Source organism: Talpa occidentalis, unplaced genomic scaffold (genome assembly GCF_014898055.3).
Source record: "Talpa occidentalis isolate TD23 unplaced genomic scaffold, MPIMG_talOcc4v2.1 talOcc4.6, whole genome shotgun sequence".
In the NCBI taxonomy this organism is placed as follows: Eukaryota; Metazoa; Chordata; class Mammalia; order Eulipotyphla; family Talpidae; genus Talpa; species Talpa occidentalis.
The window spans coordinates 67,782,320-67,804,364 of NW_023604972.1; the positions used below are offsets into that span (position 1 = coordinate 67,782,320).

At 37.1% G+C, this 22,045-nt stretch overlaps 1 protein-coding gene across 4 annotated transcripts in view; it reads right to left on the reverse strand.

The window, feature by feature from the left end:
• Positions 1-22,045, reverse strand: part of CAMK4 (calcium/calmodulin dependent protein kinase IV) — a 293,642-nt gene that overhangs the window by 21,047 nt on the left and 250,550 nt on the right. For all 4 annotated transcript variants that reach the window (XM_054688256.1, XM_037529068.2, XM_054688257.1 and 1 more), the window contains 2 exons: positions 9,338-9,428; positions 7,238-7,312 (listed from right to left, as the gene is read on the reverse strand). In XM_054688256.1, the coding sequence (XP_054544231.1) occupies positions 7,238-7,312; positions 9,338-9,428 (166 nt within the window). The remainder of the gene's footprint in view (positions 1-7,237; positions 7,313-9,337; positions 9,429-22,045) is intronic.

Below are 22,045 nucleotides of genomic sequence, written 5' to 3' on the forward strand. Positions count from 1 at the left end.
TAAGAGACTCATTATCCTCCAGATTTAAAACTTTCATGTAAGTCTGCAGAACTCCTATTCTCTGTAGGGTCAAGAACAAACTGAGCTATGACCTTTCCTCACCACTACCTGCCCTCAGTGCCACTTTTCCTTACTTGGCACTTGTTCATGCAAGTGTGTCTTGGACACTCACCTGGTGGCTCAGGGAGAAAGGACCCTTTCCACCTACTTAGTGGAAACTTTTCTTCTCACCTTCCCTACTACCCTTTTGTGGCCAAGAAGCACCATAGGAACCCTAGTGCGTACATTCCAGCCTGTCAACCAGAAAGGTCCAGGCAGTGAACTTGACCTATAACTGTGTATTTAATTCATCTAATGTTTTAAAGTTTATTGTAGAAAGAGAGTCACCAATATGGGCATTTGATTCTCAGGTGAAATGCACCTTTGCTTGATTAGCTTATCAACATAATTTATACTCTTATTATTTCACCTTAGCTATTTGGTTCTTTAGAAAAATGAAAAATAATTAAGGTTGTAAATAAATTAGGTAATTAGTATTAGACAGAAATAGTCTTTAATTTTACCCAATCTCATATCAGTTTCTTTTTTGTTCTAATATCTTGTAATTCATTTCTGTGATTGGCATGGATATGTGAGAACAGCCACAGACCTAAAGCCTTAAATATTTTACACTAATTAAGACATTTTGTTGTTAATATCATAGTTACATTTTAGAGCATTCGTCAGGGGCCACAACCTAATGTTTGCTTGTTTTTTTTTTTCCCTTTTGGGGGCCAATTTCTCTTTCCAATAACAAGACGTTGAGAAACTCTTCCATGTTGAACTCCTCATGGACTCTCTCAGAGATCATGTCACTGAGTTCTTTCACTGCAAATTTTAATCTACTTTCCTAAAAATTTGTTTTGCCTGGGCACAGTTCCCAGAAAATAATAGGCATTTGCTTATTACATAGCATCTGTGATTTTTGTTTGTGATTCACAGTTAGGATAACCCTGTTATTAATAGTCTGGGGCAAAGGTTCTATGAAGGAAACCAAGTGGGTGTCTTTTCCTTTCATTATTTCCTGACAAAATGACACATAGTATTTCATTAATATCTACTTCCTCAAAAGATGTAATTGAAAGCCTTCCATTAAAAGCAGAAACTTGACCTAGCATTCAGAAGGAGAGTCAACCTAGAATACAATCACCCTTCTAACAAACAATGAAATCCCTTGCAACTCTCCTCTATAGATGGACATCAGACACTTTTGCCAGTTAAGTGTGAATTTTCATTGCGAAGTCATGCTTTCTAGAGCATAATAATGATTTCTACCAGCCTTACACCTGGGTCTTATCTCTGACTCATTCTATAAATGAACAGCTTTCTCCTCAGAAGTATATATACCAAAATGATGACAGTACTCACATGTGGCGAGGGGGCAAAAGACTAGAATTGAGGGTGACCCTCAAAGAGTGCTTTAGTTTTATATATAAGAAATCAAATTGTTTATAAGATCGGTGAATGCAAATATTCATTATTATATCTCATATTTTTAAAATTCAAAATGCTGGGCCTCCCCTGGTGGCGCAGCGGTTGAGTGCTGGGCTGCGAAGCTGCCCGCAGCCTCTACAGTGCTGGTTCAATCCCCGGCTGCTGGCGAAGGTCCCACATGGTACACAGACCTCTCCTGCTGCCCGCTGCTCCCCTCAGCAGTGTATTTCATCGCTCTGCCTGTTCTGTTCCCCACTCTGGCTCTGGTGAATTTTCTTACCCTCCCACGCTTCTGACTGTACCCAGTGCTTGTATAAATAAATAAATAAATAAATAAATAAATAAATAAATAAACAAATCTTTAAAAAAATAAATAAAATAAAATAAAATTCAAAATGCTGCTCCTTGCCTCTCTTCTCAATCATCCACTCCTGTGCCCTGGTGTTGCTGTGACTTCTGTTTATCCCTCCCTCAGTTTTCCCAGTGCTTTCTTCCTTATTATACAAGGGTGTACACTTAAAATCCCCCTTCTCCTCCCACTTGGAGGTGACATTAAAGAGTGTTTCCCTTGAGTCAAGGGTGCATATAAGCATAAATGCATGCAGAATTTGGACTTTGCCTTTGTAAATAAATATATTAAACTTGTTTTTGATGTTCAAACCTGCCTTAGTCCATATACTAGTAATTCTGTACAAGTGTTTAGCACTCCGAATTTACAAAGCTCTTTTGTTTTCCCTCTCATCCACTGTCTCTCAGTTTTCTTGCTGCTTTCTCTCTTTTGCTTATAATATAGCAAATTACTCCTTCCTGGTGAGCCACTACCTACGGCAGAGTGGAAAGATTATCATGATCACACTCAACCACTCAATTCCCCATTTCATAGCCTCTAGGTGATACAGGTATCTGAATGAAAAAGATATTAAACAGTAAAAATTTCCATTATAAAACAGTATTATCTATAAGACAGGCCTATTTATGAAAAGAACAAGAATATGAAATTGTATTTCTACCACCTTTTTATATATTATATTAAAAATAAAGAATTGAGTTTAAGAGTAAGTGGAATACATTATCTGCTGAGAAGGTGTTTATGGAGTGACAGGCTGACTGTGTGCAAATTTCTTTCATCAGAAAAATAAAAGAGCATTTATAATCACTTTTTTAATTTGCTTTCTTTTAATTTCTTTTCTCCCTCATATCCATCTGTCAAAATGTCATTATCAAGATATTTATAAAATACAGAATTGATTTAAAAATATTGTTCTAATTAAGAACTTTGCTGGATCACTATCATATTCTAATTAAATATTGTTCTAATTAAGAACTTTGCTGGATCACTTTGCTGGATCACTATTATGTCCTAAAGCAAATCTGACTTCCTTAACTTGATAAAAAGATTCTTTTAAAATACCACCCTTCCGGGCCTTCCCGGTGGCACAGCAGTTGAGCGCTGGGTTGCGAAGCTGCCCGCGGCCTCTGCAGCGCGGGTTCGACCCCCGGTTGCTCCCCGGCCACTGGAGGAGGGTCCCACATGGCGCGCAGACCTCTCCTGCCGCCCGCTGCTCCCCTCAGCAGTGTACTTCGGTCCTTCTGCCTGCTCTGCTCCCCGCTCTGGCTCTGGTGAATTCTCTCACCCTCCCGCGCTTCTGACTGTACCCAGTGCATGTATAAACAAAAAACAAACAAACAAACAAATAAATAAATAAAACATGCCTCTATTAAAAAAAAAAAAAAAAGAATCAAAAAAAAAAATAAAATAAAATACCACCCTTCCTACCTTTCCAAGTCTATCTTTGTCCTCTGTACCAAGGACTCTTTATTATAACATAAAAATAACAAAGTGACAAACAGTTCCTGAACTTGCCAGATGCTATCACTCCTCTACGACTTTTCTCTTCCTGTGCCTGTTGACAAAGAACGCCTTCTGGCCACCTCTTCACTTGTGAAACTCCTACTCATCCTTCTGTATCCAGCTCAAATGTCCCTCCTCTGTGAAGCCCTCCAGGCAGGACACATTGTTCATTCCCTTTTATATCCTATAGTCTTTTGTTCAGATAAATGCAAAGTTGTTGCAAGAAACTTTGATTTATTGTGTACAGGTTTTTCCTCATTTACAACCCATAAAATCCTAGAAGGGGCAAGAACATAGTGTATTCACTCTTGTAATCACAATGCCTAATATGGAATGTATCAGGCATTTGATATTAATTCTATCAGTGGAGAAGTAACTCCTTTGTAGAATAACTACTCAGTAACATAGCAAGGAAAATCTGCTCTCATCATTATTAAAGTCCTTGAAAGGATGCTGTTATCTCATGGTCACAGAAGACAGCCTGAGAGATCATAAATGTAATCTCTTCCTGATGCTTCCCTTTCAGCAGAATCTTTTTAATTTTCAGAGAATTGCTCCAACCTACCTAGCACTTTGTCATAGTGTTTGGTGTTAGATAATGATTACCAAATTGTCCATAAGCTTTCTTCTGGGAAAAACTTAATGTGCTTTATCATTATTTTCTAAATTCTCTTTTTATTCTATCAGTGGGTCCACAATTGGTGATCATAAATGGGCAACCTCATTTGGCATATGGTACTAAATTCAAATTTTTCTATTCCCTCATAGTCTTGGAGACTTGAAGGCATGAAGAAATACAGGAGAAGGACAAATAAGGACATGTGAAATACAGACAGCACACATGGTGCCGTCAGGAGGGAAGGCTCACAGATAGGCTGTCAGCTAAAGAAAATTAAATATATAAAAACAAACAAGAGGATGCCTACAGGGAACATGGTAGTGTGTAATGTTTCTCATATTTTTCTCTAGGTATAGGAATCTTAGTCATAAATCTGTGGTGGATATAATGAGTTGTCTAACCTATCACTTATTCTTAGTAACACAACCCTGAATTCATTTGAGGCAGCAACATGTGCAAAGGACAAACTGCCAACTTTACTGGCAATGTGGAGGCTGTGACTAAGTGATGGCCAATAAATTGTAAGTGGAGATAACATGTGGGGTTTCAGCAAGTCTATTCAAGGGAAAAGTACCTTCTTTTTTAGTTTTTTTGTTTGTTTGTTATTCTTGCTGTTGTATTGGATGCACATGTAATGACATTTTTTAAAAAGATTTATTGGGGCCTCCCTGGTGTCGCAAGGGGTTAAGCACCGCACTATGAAGTAATCTGCAGACTCTGCAGCCTGAGTTCGATCCCTGGCCAGCCAGAGAGACCTCTGTCTGAGGTCTGACCTCTGCTGAGAGACGCAGCAGACCTCTCCTGTCTCTCCCGCTGCTCCCCTCAGCAGTGTATTTCAGCCAGTGTGCCTGTTCTGTTCCCCACTCTGTCTCTGGTGAATCCTCTCGCCACCTGCATCTCTGGCCTATACCCTAGATCTTGTATGCATAAATAAATAAATCTTTAAAAAATAAATAAAAAGATTTATTGTATTTACTTTTGCATACAAGAGCTGGGGTATAGGCTAGAGGTACAGGGGTTAAGAAGATTCACCAGAGACAGAGTCAGGAGCAAAACAGGCAGATCTACTGAATACACTGCTGAGGGCAGCAGTAGGCGAGACAGGAGAGGTCTGCTGCACCGTATGTGGGTTAGCTCCCTGGCCAGGGATAGAACTCATGCCTCAGTGGCTCATGATAGCTTAATAGCACTGAGACATTAACCCCTGTGCCACCAGGGAGGGCATGCAATGACTATTTTTCAAGCAGTCATTTCAGACTGTGGGACACATACTAAGGAATGTAGAGCATCAAGACAGAGAAAACCTGCCTCCCTTCCCTGAGATCCACCAGAGTTGCAGAGACACCAGGAACACTTATGTCTGGCTTCCCACGTAAGAAAAATCAACCTCTACATTGTTTAAGCTAAGGTTTTAATTTTTTTTGTTTTCTCCTATTGATAAACTACTCTGTCCTCAAGGAGTTTACTCCAGAGCAAGAATATGTGGCATGATGTAAAGATTTAATTCTGTGTAATCACTGGATTAATGAACAGTTAAACTGCAAGGAAAAGTACTATACTCTGGTAACTCACCAGCAAAACTAGTTAAAAGAAAAATTATAAAATGTTTATATGAATATAGGAATATGGTAAAGCTGTGGAGAGATGCACAAAACTATTAACATTTATTACATATACTTTATATTAATTTCTTACAATGACCAAGTAATACTTTCAAGGTTTAAAAAATTTTAAATTGAAAATATTTAAAAATAAGAGAAAGAACCAACACACCTTTGTATGAAGGAAAACTGTATTTTTCTCTATATCTTGCTTTTTTAAAGAGGGAATTACATACATTTTTGTGTCCTCAGATAGCTGTATTTTTTTTCATAATTCTTACATTATTTTTCATTTTTGCACAATGTATGCATTTTCATTTTGGTTATATTACTCAGCAATCAAAAAAGATATCTGTATTCGTATCCCTGATTCCATAACAACTAGATGTAGTAATTTAAGGAAATCATATTCTTGAACCTTAGTAAAATGAGAATGTTAAAATTTCTTTCAGCACAAGAATTCTGTAAATTTAGTAATATGTTTGGTTCAGTAGTTATCTCATTACATTTCTCCAATCTGAATTCTATGAATTCAGAAGTTTTTAAAATGAGTTAGTTATGTAGTTTTTATGTGTCTATTTATGAGACAGTGGTGACTAACACATATAAATGCCATAGAAGGATAAGACAGGAAACTCCAAATGCCACTGTCTTCTACATTGCATAAGGGCTTCCCATACACTAAACATGATATTTCTTAAGGTGTTAATCTTTTTTGATTTACATATCTGTTCCTTGGATTCTGTGAGTTCGTAGGATGGCATCTCCCTGATGCTCATCACTGGTCTGAGTATACAGTAAGTAATTTTGCTAGAGAGATGAGTGAAAAAAGATTTTTATCAAAATATGATGATAATTTAAGAAAGAATAATGGTTGTTAATCTTGTGACTGATAACTTGAAATCTTGTCTTTTTCCTTTATAATCCAAAGTAAGATCTTAGTTGATTTGTGATGTATTCATTACAAAAACTTTAGCGATTCTTGGTAACTGTTGTTTTACTGGCTGTAAGACTATTGCCTGATCTGTTTTGCCATCAAGAAAAGAGAGTCAGGTTCATACTGACAGGTCCCAATAAGCGAATGTTCTGTCTTCTATGTAAGCATAGTAAGTGCATACTGCAGGTTGTGTGCTGCACAAAGGATTTCTTCAGCATTTTCTGGATGGCTGGGCGAGGACCTGGGAAACAAGGACCTTCACATAGCTCATAGCTCATCTCCAGGATTGGGGGCCTCTGGCAGTGAAACCCCAACTGCAGCCCTTATCTTGTGAGACTATCAGTGCCATGAATAAGAACTAGGGACTACTCATTCTCTTTGTTGTCCCATATGTCATCTGAATTAATGTCACTTTCCCAAAGAAAAGTAAATAAGTGATAAAAGGTTCATGGTTTTAATTCTAATTACAAGCTCTGTTCCTCCTTGTCCTATGTCTGGGGATGGTCTTTTTACTCCTGATTGGGCCCAAGCATAGGTCCTGCCCAAAAGGCAGGTGTAAAGCGCTGACCTGTAAAGTACTGACCCTACTGTTCAAACAAAGTGCTCTTAAATTAGCCTTTAAGTCCTCGTGCAAGTGGGGTCTGCACGAGTGGTAGAGTATTACTTATCTATATATTCCTCAGGGAGAGTCACACCAAAAGTAAAAAATATTCCAAATAACAATGAAAGTCAAATATAAGCATTAGAGTGCATACCACAGTAGCCTGGGGTTCCGCATACTGTCTTCATGAGCACTTGATGTTCCACAATTTTAGAGAGCCCAAAATCAGCTGACAACACAAGAAAAAAATTAATGAAGCAAGTCTTTTCTCAAATTTTATGTGATGACAGAATGTTTCTCAGGCTGGATAATTCTGAGGACAACTTATTTATTTGTTAATTTTTCATCTTTCACGATGTGCTGAAGACCAGTCAGCTATGAGAGGAAACAAACAAAAACTTCAACTCCTGCTTTAATGGGAGAAAAATGCGACTCCCAAATACACTTAATGCTTTTCTCCTTAATGCCTACTTTTTAAAGAAACAAGTTATTTCTCTAAAGGTAGTAGCTGTAAATATATTTCATGTAATATTAATTCTGAAATTTATGAAACAGTAAAGGACAATGTAGAGCTAGTGCTACAATTGAGAATTTTTAATTCAATAGAAAAAATCAAAATATAAAGTTAAACTTTCATAAATATCAAGGAAAAGAACAGAAATATCACAAGATTGGGTCTACTTCAAAATAAATAATGTCCTTCCCTAGTGTATTTGACAGTAAGAATTTATTCTTATATGAATATATGAATAAGATTTTTTGGGTAAAAACCTTTTTTTTTTTATTTATTTCTCAGGATATCACAACTAGTCAAAAGTTGCTACATTATGGTCTATTTGCTGGACTACATCTCTCTCAATCTGGAAACATCAGGAAATTGCTCAGGGCCATTCTTCAAGAGAGGCAGATGCAGAATTGATGCCATTTTAGACTTCAAAGATAAACCTACATTTCCATGGAACCGCTTGATCCTTATCAGGGGAAGCAGCAGGAAGTCCTTTGGAAAGAAAGGCTATCCTGCCTAAATTTGTATCTATCCATCCATTTAAAGAAATTTCTTTAGGGATAAAATCTTTGAAAGAGATGTCAACGGAAATGAGAGCCTCCCTGCTGCCTGCTGCCTTTCAGGAGTGATTATGAGAATAAGGCTGCCCAGCAGGACTTCAGCGTTTTTTCTTTAGATTCTTGTATTCATAAAGTATATTATGTTGTCTCAATTCTTCTATGATATGCACAAGTTGATATTAAAAGGTGTTAACACTTGTAAATGCAGTGAATTCATCAGATTAGCATTACAAAGAACAGTACTATATGAGCAATGCCTTTTAGAGGATTGAATACATAGTAGCCTAAGGTGAATTTACAAAATTGTGTGTATGTCTGCATGTGTGTGTGTGTGTGTGTGTGTACCTGCTAATAAAGATTTGCTTTGGAAAGGCCACAGAATATAAGACTTAACATAATTTTTTTTCCCTAAGTCTTTGATTTCAAGTAATTTTGGGGTAGATCATAATATCCCAAAGTGCATCATTCTTCATAATGCTTATTGGAAGGAAAAAAAAAGGTTTCCAAAGTCAAACGAGGTATGAAAAAAGTGTTACAGTTTACTATATAAGGGATCAATCTACCATTAACATTTTTAAGATTCAAGGAAATTTGTAGGAAAAAAGTCTTGTTTAGCTTTGTATGAGCTGGTATTTCCTATCTTATTTGACCAACCTTAGCACCTCTCCAAACCACAGTAAACACTGAAAAATCAGTGTTCTGGGGAGTGTACTATGGGAAATACAGATCTTAATTTATCTCTATTCATACAAGTGACTCAGCCTAAATTCACTAACACGAACTAATGAAGTGGGCATTTAGTGTCAAAGTTCTTGATTATCTAAAATTAAATTCCAACTAATTTGTGGAATAAAAGCTAATTGCCAAAAAAGAAGTGTTACACTCTCTGTGATTTTCTTTTACATAAACTTATCTACAAAAATACATGTTCACCTCCGCATTCCTTGTCATTTCTAAAAGCTCTAATTCCTTTGTTTGTATGTCCCTCAATGGAGCACCAGCCTCTAGGCACCATCCACACTGGTATTCCAGAAAAGAACTCAGACTTCCAAAATGACTCAATATTCTTTTGCAGAAGCCAGAAGTTAAATGGAGGTAAAACTGAATGGAGTGATATTTTAAAATTCCATGGAATAAATTTCTTCTGCTCTATAAAAAGGGGTCATAACACACCAGGAAATGTTCTCACCAATTTTGAGTGGTGCATCTGGGGCTGGAGTTGCATAGAGAAGGTTTTCTGGTTTGAGATCACGATGAACAATCCCATTTTCGTGGAGGTACTAAATAGGAAGAATAATGAAGCAATATTCATGAAATTATAGTTATGCTTTCAATATTTTCATCTAATATTTTCAGAATATATTTGCTACCTTATGCGATCCTACAACTTACACATTTTATAATTTAAAAATAAATGACATAAAGAAAAATATGCTTTAAACTACATATCATCAAAGAATAGCTTTTATATAGTGAACTGAAAATAAAATAATATTTAATTGTATAGAGCCAAAGGTCATTGTTGAAAAATTTCTCCCCAGAGAAAATTAGTTGCATTTCTCTTTATGTATCTGTAGTTTCAGCCTCACCTAAAATTTTCAGTCTTTTCCCAAGATTTCTAGAGTAGACATTTTCTAATACACATCATTTTGGTACACAGAACTATGATCAATCGAAACCTAGTGAGCCTCTGAAGAAATTGCTACTATTACCTCAAAGAATGCAGATTTAGGGACATCTCCAGAAATAATTATTTTATTGGAGAAAGCTATCTTCAGATAGGGCAAATATATAGAAGCAAGGTTTTGTCATAGAAGTCATCCTGTCCTCATTGTGTGAGACCCCCTTCTTTCTCCTTGACTCTCTCAGTCCCTATTCCATTCCTTAGCTCAAGATATAGCCTCCCAGTTTGCCCAATTTCTTTAGAATTTACAACCATGTAAATATTCTGTATACATGCTACCACATTTGTTCTTATTCTCTTACTAATCTGTGTGATGTTAATTTGTTTGCTTGTTCAGTGCAAAAAGAGCCCAGAACAGTGGGGGAATATTCCCCTTCATTTTGACACATTTAACCATATCAGCTAGGATTAGATAATCATAGTAAAGTCAAAGGTTTTGTGTATTGAAATGTATCTGGTTTATTATCTGAAAATAATAGTTGTGTCATTTTAGAAATCATGGTCATAGCAAAGATCTCATAATTATTATTTGACCAAACACCTAGATGTAAGTAGTTACTACAAAAAATTAACTTTAATATGATACATATTGTTTAATAGAGATGATTGATCTTCAAAGTAAACCCAACTACCTATAGAAACATAGAGGATTATATTTGACATGAATCTTACAGATCACCTCTAGCCACTCCACACATTTTATTGCATTTTAAATTAATTTCTAAATGTATTCACATTTTTATTAATTTATGTTTTATTTATATATTTTACATCATTGTGTAGTCTCCATAAAATTCCCACCACCAAGTCACTTGTGAACCATCATCATACTCCCTTGTGCTCTTCTTTCTCCTGTTTTGATTCTTTTTCCTCCCTCTCTCTTGCAGAATGTCTCTGATTTACGGTTGCCTGCTAATTTTGTTTTTTTTATTATAGTTATTTTTTTTTCTTGATCCATTATTTGGTTCCCCTATATTCTTCCTATAAGTGAAACCATCCAATAGTTTTCTTTTTCCTTCTGGCTTATTTCACTGAGCATGATCCCTTCTAGCTCCATCCATGTTTGTAAATACTGAGGTCCTATCTCAGTCTCATATCCCTCTGCAAAAAGTTTTCAGTTTATACATTTTTATGCATTTACAAACTTAATTGTATGTATAAAAGTGATAGCCTTAGTTGTTTATACTTTTTTACATAAAACACTACTAGTGTGAAGTTTTGCACAGCTTTTTTCTCACTAAGCAATGTCTTTGAAACCTTTCCATCTATTTCCCCTTGTTTGTTCTGCTTATCTCTTGCACCCATCTTGTTGGATGAACTATCATTTATTTTGCTATTCTCTTTTGCATGTCCAAATTTAAAAATTGGAGATTTTTAAAATTATAAATAATGCAGTAAAAAACATTTCAGCATTTAGATATTTTAGCATTTTTCTGTTTTTTTCTATAGTACAGGTATTGGATAGCAAGTCTAGTGGGATCAAAAGATCATAATCATTCCCAAAAACACCATCACTTTTTACTCACAAAAATAGTGTATATATGTGTATCTTTCCTTAATATCTTACCAAATCTATACTTTTTATTTTACTGGGCTAGAACATAGCAATTTAACTGTAAGATCAGTCAAAAAAGTTTTATCTTCAAACTGAAATTTGAATAATTATATAATTCCTTTTTGTTACTGTTCTATAGTAGCATAAAGTTGATGATTATGGCTGAATTAATTTATTCACATGCTTTGAAGTTGATCTGAATATCTAATACAGACTATGCCTCAGGGGAGTGTGGGGAAAGACAGTTGAAATTTCATCTGTTCATTTTTTCTTCTGTTCCCTTGATGTCTGAAACATTCATAAATTGCACTTGCCAGTGTACTAAAATGGAACTGAGTATCAATGTGATCAGCTATAATCACACATTTAGTGAGCAGTGGATAAGCATAATGCCTCCATTTATAAATCAAGGTGCCCCGCTGGAGTCCAATGTGAGCATGAAGACCACAAAGATGCCATTGTTCCTGCAGTAAGAATTCTATGTGTACAACACTGCTTAGGTATGGGGGTAGCCTAGAGGTATTGGGTTAAAGAAAAATTTGCTAGAAAGTGTTTGCTGGGCTAGTGCTATTATGGAGAAAGGGAGCTGGATGTTAATAAAGAGGATAATTACAAGTGCCATTGTGAAGGAAAACCTAGGGTGTCAAGTTAGAATGACTGATAGTCAAAGAAATCAAAGAGTTCAGATAGAAAAGACTATAGCTCTTGTTTCTGATTTGGTACAACTCTCCTGGTGTACCAATTCAGAGTGGGAAACATTGATACTTCCAACAGGTTTCATTTCCTGTATCAACATATGTGCATGTCATAAGACTCTATTAAGTACATATTTCTAGTAACATTTTGTATTTATAGGAATTGTTTATATGACACCGTTGAAAAATATGTTTATCTATACTTTCATCCAAAGCTTCAATTCAAAAATTAAAATATTCACCAAGTATATATACACCATGGAATATTACTCAGCATTCAAAAAAGATAAACACATGCAATTTGCAGCAACATGGATGGTGCTGGAAAGGATCATGCTCAGCAAAATAAGCCAGAAAGAAAAAAGAAAAATACCGGATGGTCTCACTCATAGCAGGAATCTAGAAAACCTAAATAAGGGACCAAGAAAAAGAATAACTATAGGAAAGTAAAAATCAAAATCAACAAACAGCTATGAACCAGAGACACTCTATGCGGGCTGGGGGAAGGGGAGGGGAGGGATTCGGGTCAAAATAAGGGGGTTGCAATTGTATGGGGAATAAAAAAATGAAATTTATAATAAAAAATAAATAAAATATTCACCAAGACTGCAATAAAACATATCACTGAATTCAATAATAAGTGAATGGTTACCATATTCATTTAGGAATCATGCAAAATATTAATGGGAAAAAACTATGTGCCTTATTTAAACATTTAAGTCCCATGCCTACAGAATACAAAATATAAAAAAAGTACAATAATAGCAGTAATGTACATGAAACCCAAACTAGTGAATCAGCATATACAATTTATTTTTAATAAGATTAGAGCAAATGCAACTTTCCAAGGGGATTTGAGAATGGTTAAAGAAATAAAGTTGGGATAATTTCATTTTCTTATTTCGAGTATATATGGTTAAGTTTCAGAAAATATGAGCTTTTAAGGATGCTGGCTGTGGAAAGATTTTTTCCTTTTGTAATGAGAAAGAAGGTTGGGGTACAAAACAAAAAAAAGGGAGCTCCTGTATCTGCATGCTTGGTCAAGCAGAGTCTACAGAGTCTACAGAAATCCAACTCTTCACACTGTCACAGAGGCTACTGTGCAGGATTGAGAATTAATACAGAAACATTCCATCCCCCTGCAAAGTGATGAACTACTTCACAGGATGAAAAAACTGGGGGTATTATCATTACAGGTGACTGCTTCAGACAACAGTATGTGCTCTATATGTTAATAATTAATACAAAATTAACAAAATAAAAAAGAGGATATTCAGGATGTATCAGAAAATCAAAGATCTTAGATGCAAATGAAATGTGTATTAAATATGACAAAAAGTAAAAATCTGTGCATTTTCCTTGGAAAACATTTATTTCCACAGACATAAATGTGATTCCTAAATCAAATATATATTAAAGAAGATGTGGAACTAAAAAAGTAAAGAAAAAAAAAACTAAATATGCCATTTGGTCTTTAAAAAAATGCAATCTCTTTTAAACTAAAGCTCAAAATCTCTTTTAAACAAACAAACAAAAAAAATCTCTTAAACAGAGAAAGACAATACTGCTCTGAATTTCTGAATTCAGGGGTGTCTAGACATGTAATTAAACTCTCTCTATGGTCCTAACAAAAACTGTGTCATTGTGTAATGAAAGCTACTGCACAGTAATTTAGTTTAATTACAGTTATGCTGTGTTTGATGGACTGTGTGTAGTTAATTGATAATGTCTCAGGAGCTGGTAGGAGGAAGTCTGAATCTCTTTAAAAATCTAACAGAACAAAGAAGAACCAGTCATTAAAAAAAAGAAAACGGTATTCGGACTACAGTTCTCCAACTGGGAAGAAAAATTGAATTCCATGAATTTGCTCTTCTCTACTCCGCAAAAGATTTAGAATCAAAATATATAACTTTAAAAACTTCAAATTGTTGGGGGGGGCGGATCAACATGGCAGCAAGGAGACGCTGCGAATAAGATCTCCCATTAAAAAAAAAGTTAATAGGGAGGAAAAGCAGCAGTTCCCAGTTTGAACTGGGACACGTAAGATAAACAGGTGACTCCAGCAAACTACCTGAAGAAGAAAGTTGCCATAAAAGAGGACTAGAAGGGAGGAAAGCACAGAACCCTGCTACCCTCCCCCACCCACAAAGTCGGCACTCTCCGATCAACAGGAAAGAGGAAAAAAAAAAACTAAAACCAACAAGAACAAACTACGCATCAAGCGAGACTGTGAGTGGGAAGGGATTATTTCAGCCACCACACCCCGTGAACTGGGGCTGTAGAGAACCCTGCAGGATTCACTGTGGCGGTGAGCGAACGGCTCCAGGCCCCATTAGAGAACAACAGAGACTCTGGAGACCTGCACACAGCCTCGGGCCGGGGGGTAAGCTTGCATGGAAAAGTGGCGCACTTTAAAAGCAAACGCGGATCGCGGCTGCCCAGGTCCCCACGCCTGCGACCTAGGCTTGCGGGGAGACGCGCGGGGCCCTCACTGAGGTGAAAGTCCCTCAATGAGTAATCAGGAACCAGGAGCCCAGGCACGGGAGCAGGGTGCAAAAGGTGCCATTTCTGTGGTCACTGAACTGGGATACAGCCCTCGTCCTGGACCTGAGAGCTTTGGAACTGAGACCGGGGGCACAAAATTTGGGGTGTGGGTTCTCCATGACGGTGGGGCACAAGGCAGACACAGCACCCCAAAGCCGTTGAGGTTTACCCTACCATTCCCGCTCTGTTCCCTGTCCCATGGGGTGAAAACAGCTCCCCAAGGACATTAGGAGAGATCTCTGGCGTCACCTAGCGACCAGAAAAAAAGTCACTAACGCCCCATAGAACAGGGACCTTTCTTCAGAAAAGACTGCTTGAAAACGGCGGAAGGCAGAAGGCTCCCGGAGGAGCCAGTGGCCAGCTGGGAAGTTAGCCCACATCAGGCCCCTTCCGATCAGGAGTCTGAGCTCAAATGGGGAGCGGGCACCCACAGCCGGGGGAGACCGGGCACACAGAAGAGTGTGCCTGAGACCAGACGCTCAGGGAGTGTGTCCCACATAGCCACTTTATAACAGGGACATTTCTTCAGTAAAGACTGCCTGAAACCAGCAGAAAGCTCCCTCAGGAGCCAGAGGTAAGCGGGGAAGCTCGCCCACGCCAGGCCCCTTCTGGCCTGCAGTCCAAGCCCAGAGTGGGTGAGGGAACCCACCGCCGGGGCAGACCAGGTGCACAGGGGAGTGTGTCCCCACATCAGCATTTTAGAACAGGGACCTTTCTTCAGTAAAGACTGCTTGAAACCGACAGATGGCCCCAGAGGAGCCAGAGGGGAATGGAGAAGTTTACCCAAGATGCCAGCCAGACCCAGCAACACAGTGTCCCAATGCATAGGCAAATTAGAAAACAGACAGTAGGGAGTAGAAGAACCACACACAACCTAACAACTCCTCAGGAAAAAAGCACACCACAAAAAGAAAAACACCCCCCAGATTGCAACGAGAGTAACTTGGAAGAACTTCTGAGCCTTCCAGAAAGAGAATTTAAAATTGCCATGATTAAAAAAGTGACAGAACTCATAAAGGAAAACAATGATATGAGAAAAATAATCATCAATCAGAAGAATGAAATTGAGTCCCTAAAGGGGGAAGCAAAAGAAATGCAGGAGATCAAAGAATTAATGGAGGAACTAAAGAACTCTGGGAAAAGCAATGAAAGCAGAATAGATGAAATGGAAGAACGAATAAGTACTCTTGAAGACACAGAAACAAAAGGAACCAAAACAGAAAAGGAAAGAGAAGTACGAAGGAACAAGACCGAAGAAAGACTTCGGGAACTATCTGACTCCATGAGGAAAGGAAATATAAGAGTTATAGGAATCCCAGAAGGAGAGGAGAGAGATGTAGGAACAGAGAAAATATTCAAAGAGGTAATTGAAGAGAACTTCCCAAATGTGAAGGAGCTGAAAATTTATATACAAGAAGCAAGAAGAACACCAAACTTCCACGACGAAAGGAAAAATATAGCAGACACATAATAGTAAAGCTCTCAAGAATCCAGGACAAGGAAAAAATAATAAAGCTGAAAAGAGGGAAGAAACAGATAACATTCAAAGGAAAACCAATCAGGCTGACATCAGACTTCTCTGAAGAAACAGTACGGGCAAGGAGAGAGTGGAGGGACATAGTCAACAGACTCCAAGAAAACAAATGCCAACCAAGAATACTCTATCCCGCAAAGCTCTCCTATCTCTATGAAGAAAGAATAAGGACCTTCCCAGACAAACAGAAACTCTGGAATTTCATTACGACTAAACCCCCACTACAAAAAATACTACAAGGAATCCTAAAGCCAGAACCTCAGAGGGACGAACAACAACGAAAGAAGGCCAAAAAAAAAAAAAGTTATTAAAAGAATAAATAAATAAAATCAAAGGAAAGACAAATGCAATGGCAAACACAGATGCTAACATATCAATATTAACTCTAAATGTAAATGGACTAAACTCTTCAATAAAAAGACACAGAGTTGCAGCCTGGATTAAGAAACAAAACCCAACTTTTTGCTGTCTCCAGGAAACACATTTAGCTACAAAAGATAAAAATAGACTCAAAGTTAAAGGATGGAAAAAATTCCTACAAGCAAATGGACCAAAAAAGAAAGCAGGAACAGCTATACTTATATCAGATAAAAGAGATTTCAAAATCAAAAAGATAAAAAGAGACCCCAAAGGTCACTCCATTATGATCAAGGGGACAATACTTCAAGAAGAAATAACACTCATTAACATATACTCACCAAACGAAGGAGCACCAAAATATATCAGATAACTGTTGTCATCTCTGAAAACAGACATCAGAGAAAACACATACGTAGGGGGAGACTTCAACACACCACTATCAACAATGGATAGATCAACAAGACAAAAAATAAGTAAAGAAACTAAAGCTCTAAATAAGGACCTAGAGCATTTGGGCTTAACAGACATCTATAGAACACTAAACCCCCAAAAAACAGAATACACATTTTTCTCAAGTGCACATGGATCATTCTCCAGGATCGATCATATACTGGGGCACAAGACAAACATCAACAGATACACCAAGATTGAAATCATACCAAACATCTTTTCTGACCATGAAGGCATCAAACTGGAAATAAACCATAAAAAGAAGGCAAGGAACTCTGCTACCTCATGGAGATTAAAAACCACACTACTAGAAGACCACTGGACTAATGAGGATATCAAAGAAGAAATTAAAAAATTCTTTGAATTGAATGACAAGGAGGACACCAATTTCCTAAATGTATGGGATGCAGCAAAAGCAGTAATAAGAGGAAAATATATAGCAATAGAAGCTCACATCAAGAAACAAGAAAGAACTCAAAGAAACAACGTAATCTTGAAGCTCAAAGATCTAGAAAAAGAACAACAAAAAAACCCCAAAACCAGTAGAAGAAAAGAAATAATAAAAACCAAAGCAGAAATAAATGAAATTGAAACAAAAAAAAACAATCCAAAAGATCAATGAAACCAAGAGCTGGTTCTTCAAAAAAATCAATAAAATAGACAAACCCCCTAGCCAGACTCACATAGGAAAAAAGGGAGAAAGCACAAATAAACAGGAACATAAAAGAAAGAGGAGAAATCACAACGGACACAACAGAAATCAGAAGAATAATCAGTAACTCCTATGAGCAGTTATATGTAAACAAGTTCAACAATCTAGAGGAGATGGACAAATTCCTAAAACTCCACAATCACCCAAAGCTGGATAAAGAAGAAATAGAACACCTAAACAGACCAATGACAAGCAGCGAAATTGAAATGGTAATCAAAAACCTCCCCAAAAACAAAAGCCCAGGACCTGAAGGATTTACAAATGAATTCTACCAAACATTCAGAGACGAATTAGTGCCTATCCTTCACAAACTTGTCCAAAAAATTGAGAAGGAAGGGATAATATCAAACACATTCTGTGAAGCCAACATTACACTAATGCCAAAACCGAAAAAGGACAACACACAAAAAGAAAACTACAGGTCAATCTCCTTAATGAACACTGATGCCAAAATCCTCAATAACATTTTAGCTATCAGAATCCAACAATGTATCCATAAGATAATTCACCACGACCAAGTAGGATTCATGCCAGGGACACAAGGATGGTTCAACATCTGAAAATCAATCAACATTATCCAACACATCAAGAAAAAGAAATATAAAAAACCATATGATAATATCAATAGGTGCTGAGAAAGCTTTCGACAAAGTGCAACACCCATTCATGATAAAAGCCCTTGAAATTCTCGGGATACAAGGAACATACCTCAACATCATAAAGGCCATATATGTCAAGCCAACAGCCAGTATCATTCTCAATGGTGAAAAGCTGAAAGCAATTCCATTAAGATCTGGAACAAGACAAGGCTGTCCACTCTCACCACTGCTTTTCAATATAATACTGGAAGTCCTAGCCAGAGCAATAAGACAAGAAAAAGACATACAAGGAATCCAAATAGGAAAAGAAGAAGTCAAACAATCACTATATGCAGATGATATGATAATATACATAGAGAACCCCAAAAACTCCACAGAAAAACTAATTCAACTCATCAATTATTTCAGTAAAGTGGCAGGATACAAAATCAACATGCAAAAGTCAGTAGCCTTCCTATACACAAACAGCAAATCTGAAGAAGAAGAAATCAAAAAAGCCATCCCTTTTATTATCGAAACAAAAAAAATCAATATTTGGGAATAAATCTAACAAAAGAGGTAAAGGACCTATACAAAGAAAACTATAAAACACTCTTAAAAGAAAAAGAAGAAGACACAAAGAAATGGAAAGACATCTCCTGCTCATGGATTGGAAGAATAAACATTATTAAAATGGCCATCCTAACAAAAGCAATATACAGATTCAATGCTATTCCAATCAAAATTTCAATGTCATTCTTCAAAGAAATAGAACAATTATTGATGAAATTCATATGGAATCACCAAAAACCCCAAATAGCCAAAGATCTCCTGAAAAAAAAGAAGGGAATGGAGGCATCACACGCCCAGACATCAAAACTATACTACAAAGCCATAATCATCAAAAGTGCATGGTATTGGAACAAGAACAGACATACAGACCAATGGAATCGAATAGAAAATCCAGAAATAAACCCACAGATTTATGGTCAAGTAATCTTTGACAATGAGCAAAGACTACGCATTTGAGCAAAGAAAGTTTGTTCAATAAATGGTGCTGGGAAAACTGGGTTGCTACATGCAAAAGAATGAAGCTTGACCACTACCTCACACCATACACAAAAATCAACTCAAAAAGGATTAAAGAACTAGACATAAGACCTGAAACCATAAAATACATAGAAGGAAATATAGGCGAACACTACTTGATATGCACATCAAAGACATCTTTACAGACACATCACCCAAAGCAGTGATAGTGAAGGCAAAGATCAACAGCTGGGACGACATCAAATTAAAGAGCTTCTGCACAGCAAAAGAGACAATAACAAAAACAAAAAGAAACCCCACCAACTGGGAGAACATTTTTGCAGATAACACTAATGATAAAGGACTGATCACAAAAATCTGCAAAGAGCTGATGAGACTCAACAACAACAAAGAAAATAATCCAGCCCAAAAATGGGCAGAAGAGCTAAAAAGAAACTTCTCTGAACAGGAATTGCAAATGGCCAACAGGCATATGAAAAAATGTTCAACATCACTTGTAATCAGGGAAATGCAAATCAAAACTACCATGAAATACCATCTTACACCAGTGAGAATGGCACATATTAAAAAAACTAGCAACAACAAATGTTGGCGAGGTTGTGCAGAAAAAGGAACTCTTCTGCACTGTTGGTGGGAGTGCAAACTGGTCCAACCACTATGGAGAGCTATGTGGAGATCTCTGGACCTACTAAACATAGAGCTTCCATATGATCCAGCAATTCCACTCCTAGGTATTTACCCAAATAACACAGAAACATCAATTCCAAAGAGCACCTGCACCCCTATGTTTATAGCAGCACTGTTTACAATAGCTAAGCTTTGGAAACAGCCCAAATGCCCAAAAATAGATGACTGGATCAAGAAGATGTGGTACATATATACCATGGAATATTACTCAGCATTCAAAAAAGATAAACACATGCAATTTGCAGCAACATGGATGGCGCTGGAAGGGATCATGCTCAGTGAAATAAGCCAGAAAGAAAAAGAAAAATACCGGATGGTCTCACTCATAGTAGGAATCTAGAAAACTTAAATAAGGGACCAGGAAAATGAATAACTATAAGAAAGTGAAAATCAAAATCAACAAAAAACTGTGAACCAGAGACACTTTATGGGGGATAGGGGGCGGGAGGGGAGGGATTGGGGTCAAAATAAGGGGGTTTCAATTGTATGGGGAATATAAAAATAAAATTAAAAAAAAACAAAAAAACTTCAAATTGTCTACTTTTGGATCATATCTACTTTAGAGAACTGCCACTACCATTGTTTTTATCCTATCCTTGACCTATGTTCTATGATGCCTTAAGAATTGTCAAAAGAGGGCCTCCTTGGTGGCACAAGGGGTTGTCTCAGCACAGTGAAGTTATCCACAGCCACTGCAGCACGAGTTCGATCCCTGGCCGGCGAGCTGACCCACATAGTGCAGCAGACCTCTCCTGTCTCACCTGCTGCTGTCCTCAGAAGTGTATTTCAGTCAGTCTGCCTGTTCTGCTCCCTACTATGTCTCAGGTGAATGCTTTCACTGCCACCCCTCCCCCACACACACACACCTCTGGCCTACACCCCAGCTCTTGTATCCATAAATAAATAAATCTTAAAGAAAAGGGAACTGTCAAAAGAATCTATGAGTTAACCAGAGATAACCAATCGTTGACTACTACCAACCATCACCAGAGCAACAAGTGTGATCATTTTTGACTGGCTGAGGATCCTTAATGAAACCTGATCTGCAGAGCTACCCAGGGGCTAGAAGAATTCCTGTTAGGAAAGCAAGCAAGTTCTGGGACCCTGGAGAGGCATTCTCATTTGTTTCAGAGTCAATTTTCTTGCTCCTTTTTCTTTCACTGCCTTGGCCAATCAGCCATAATTTCATCTATGAAATATATCTCATATCTATTTGTTCTCTCTATTTACATTTTCACTAAATACAGTCAGTTATTCTCTACTGGCTCCATCAAAATTTGTCTCCTAACCACATGACATCTCTATAGCAAAGTGATACTTCTAAAACACACATTAATTCATGTCAATCCTCTAGTTAAAAATAAAAAAAAAAAATCACCTTTGAGGGTGCCTCATTTCCCATTAATTAAAATCTAATCTCCTCAGTATGAAAAGTAAAGACTTTTTAAAATTTGCCCCCAATTTGAGACTATGCAACATTCCATAATAATTTATTCTATGTGCTTCGTGTCTGTGAACTTAGATTTATTTTGTTTTTAAATTCCACATATAGTGAGATCATATGGTATTTGTCTTTTTCTGTCTGACTTATTTCACTTAGCAAAATGACCTCAAAGGTCCATGCATTTTGCTGCAAAATGGCAAGATTTCATTCTTTTTTTATGGCTGAATAATATTCCTTACATATAGTCATGCTCTGTTTAATCAGGTTTTGGTCAGTGACAGATCATGTATACAATGTGGTCCCAATAGGTCAAACCATATAATCTAAGTGTGTAGTAGGCCTTTCCATCAAGCTATTTCAGTGTTATATCATGCTATCACAATGATAAAATCACCTACTGCGTTTTTGAGAATATATCCCTGTTGTTAAGCAATGCATGATTATATACTATACTTTCTTTATATTTATCTATTCATCAAAATTAGGTTGTTTCCAAATCTTGACTTTTGGTAAACAGTCATGCAATGGACATGGTGCACATAATTTTTCCAGTTAGTGCTTTTGTGTTCTTCAGATAAAAACCCAGAAGTGAAATTGCTGGATC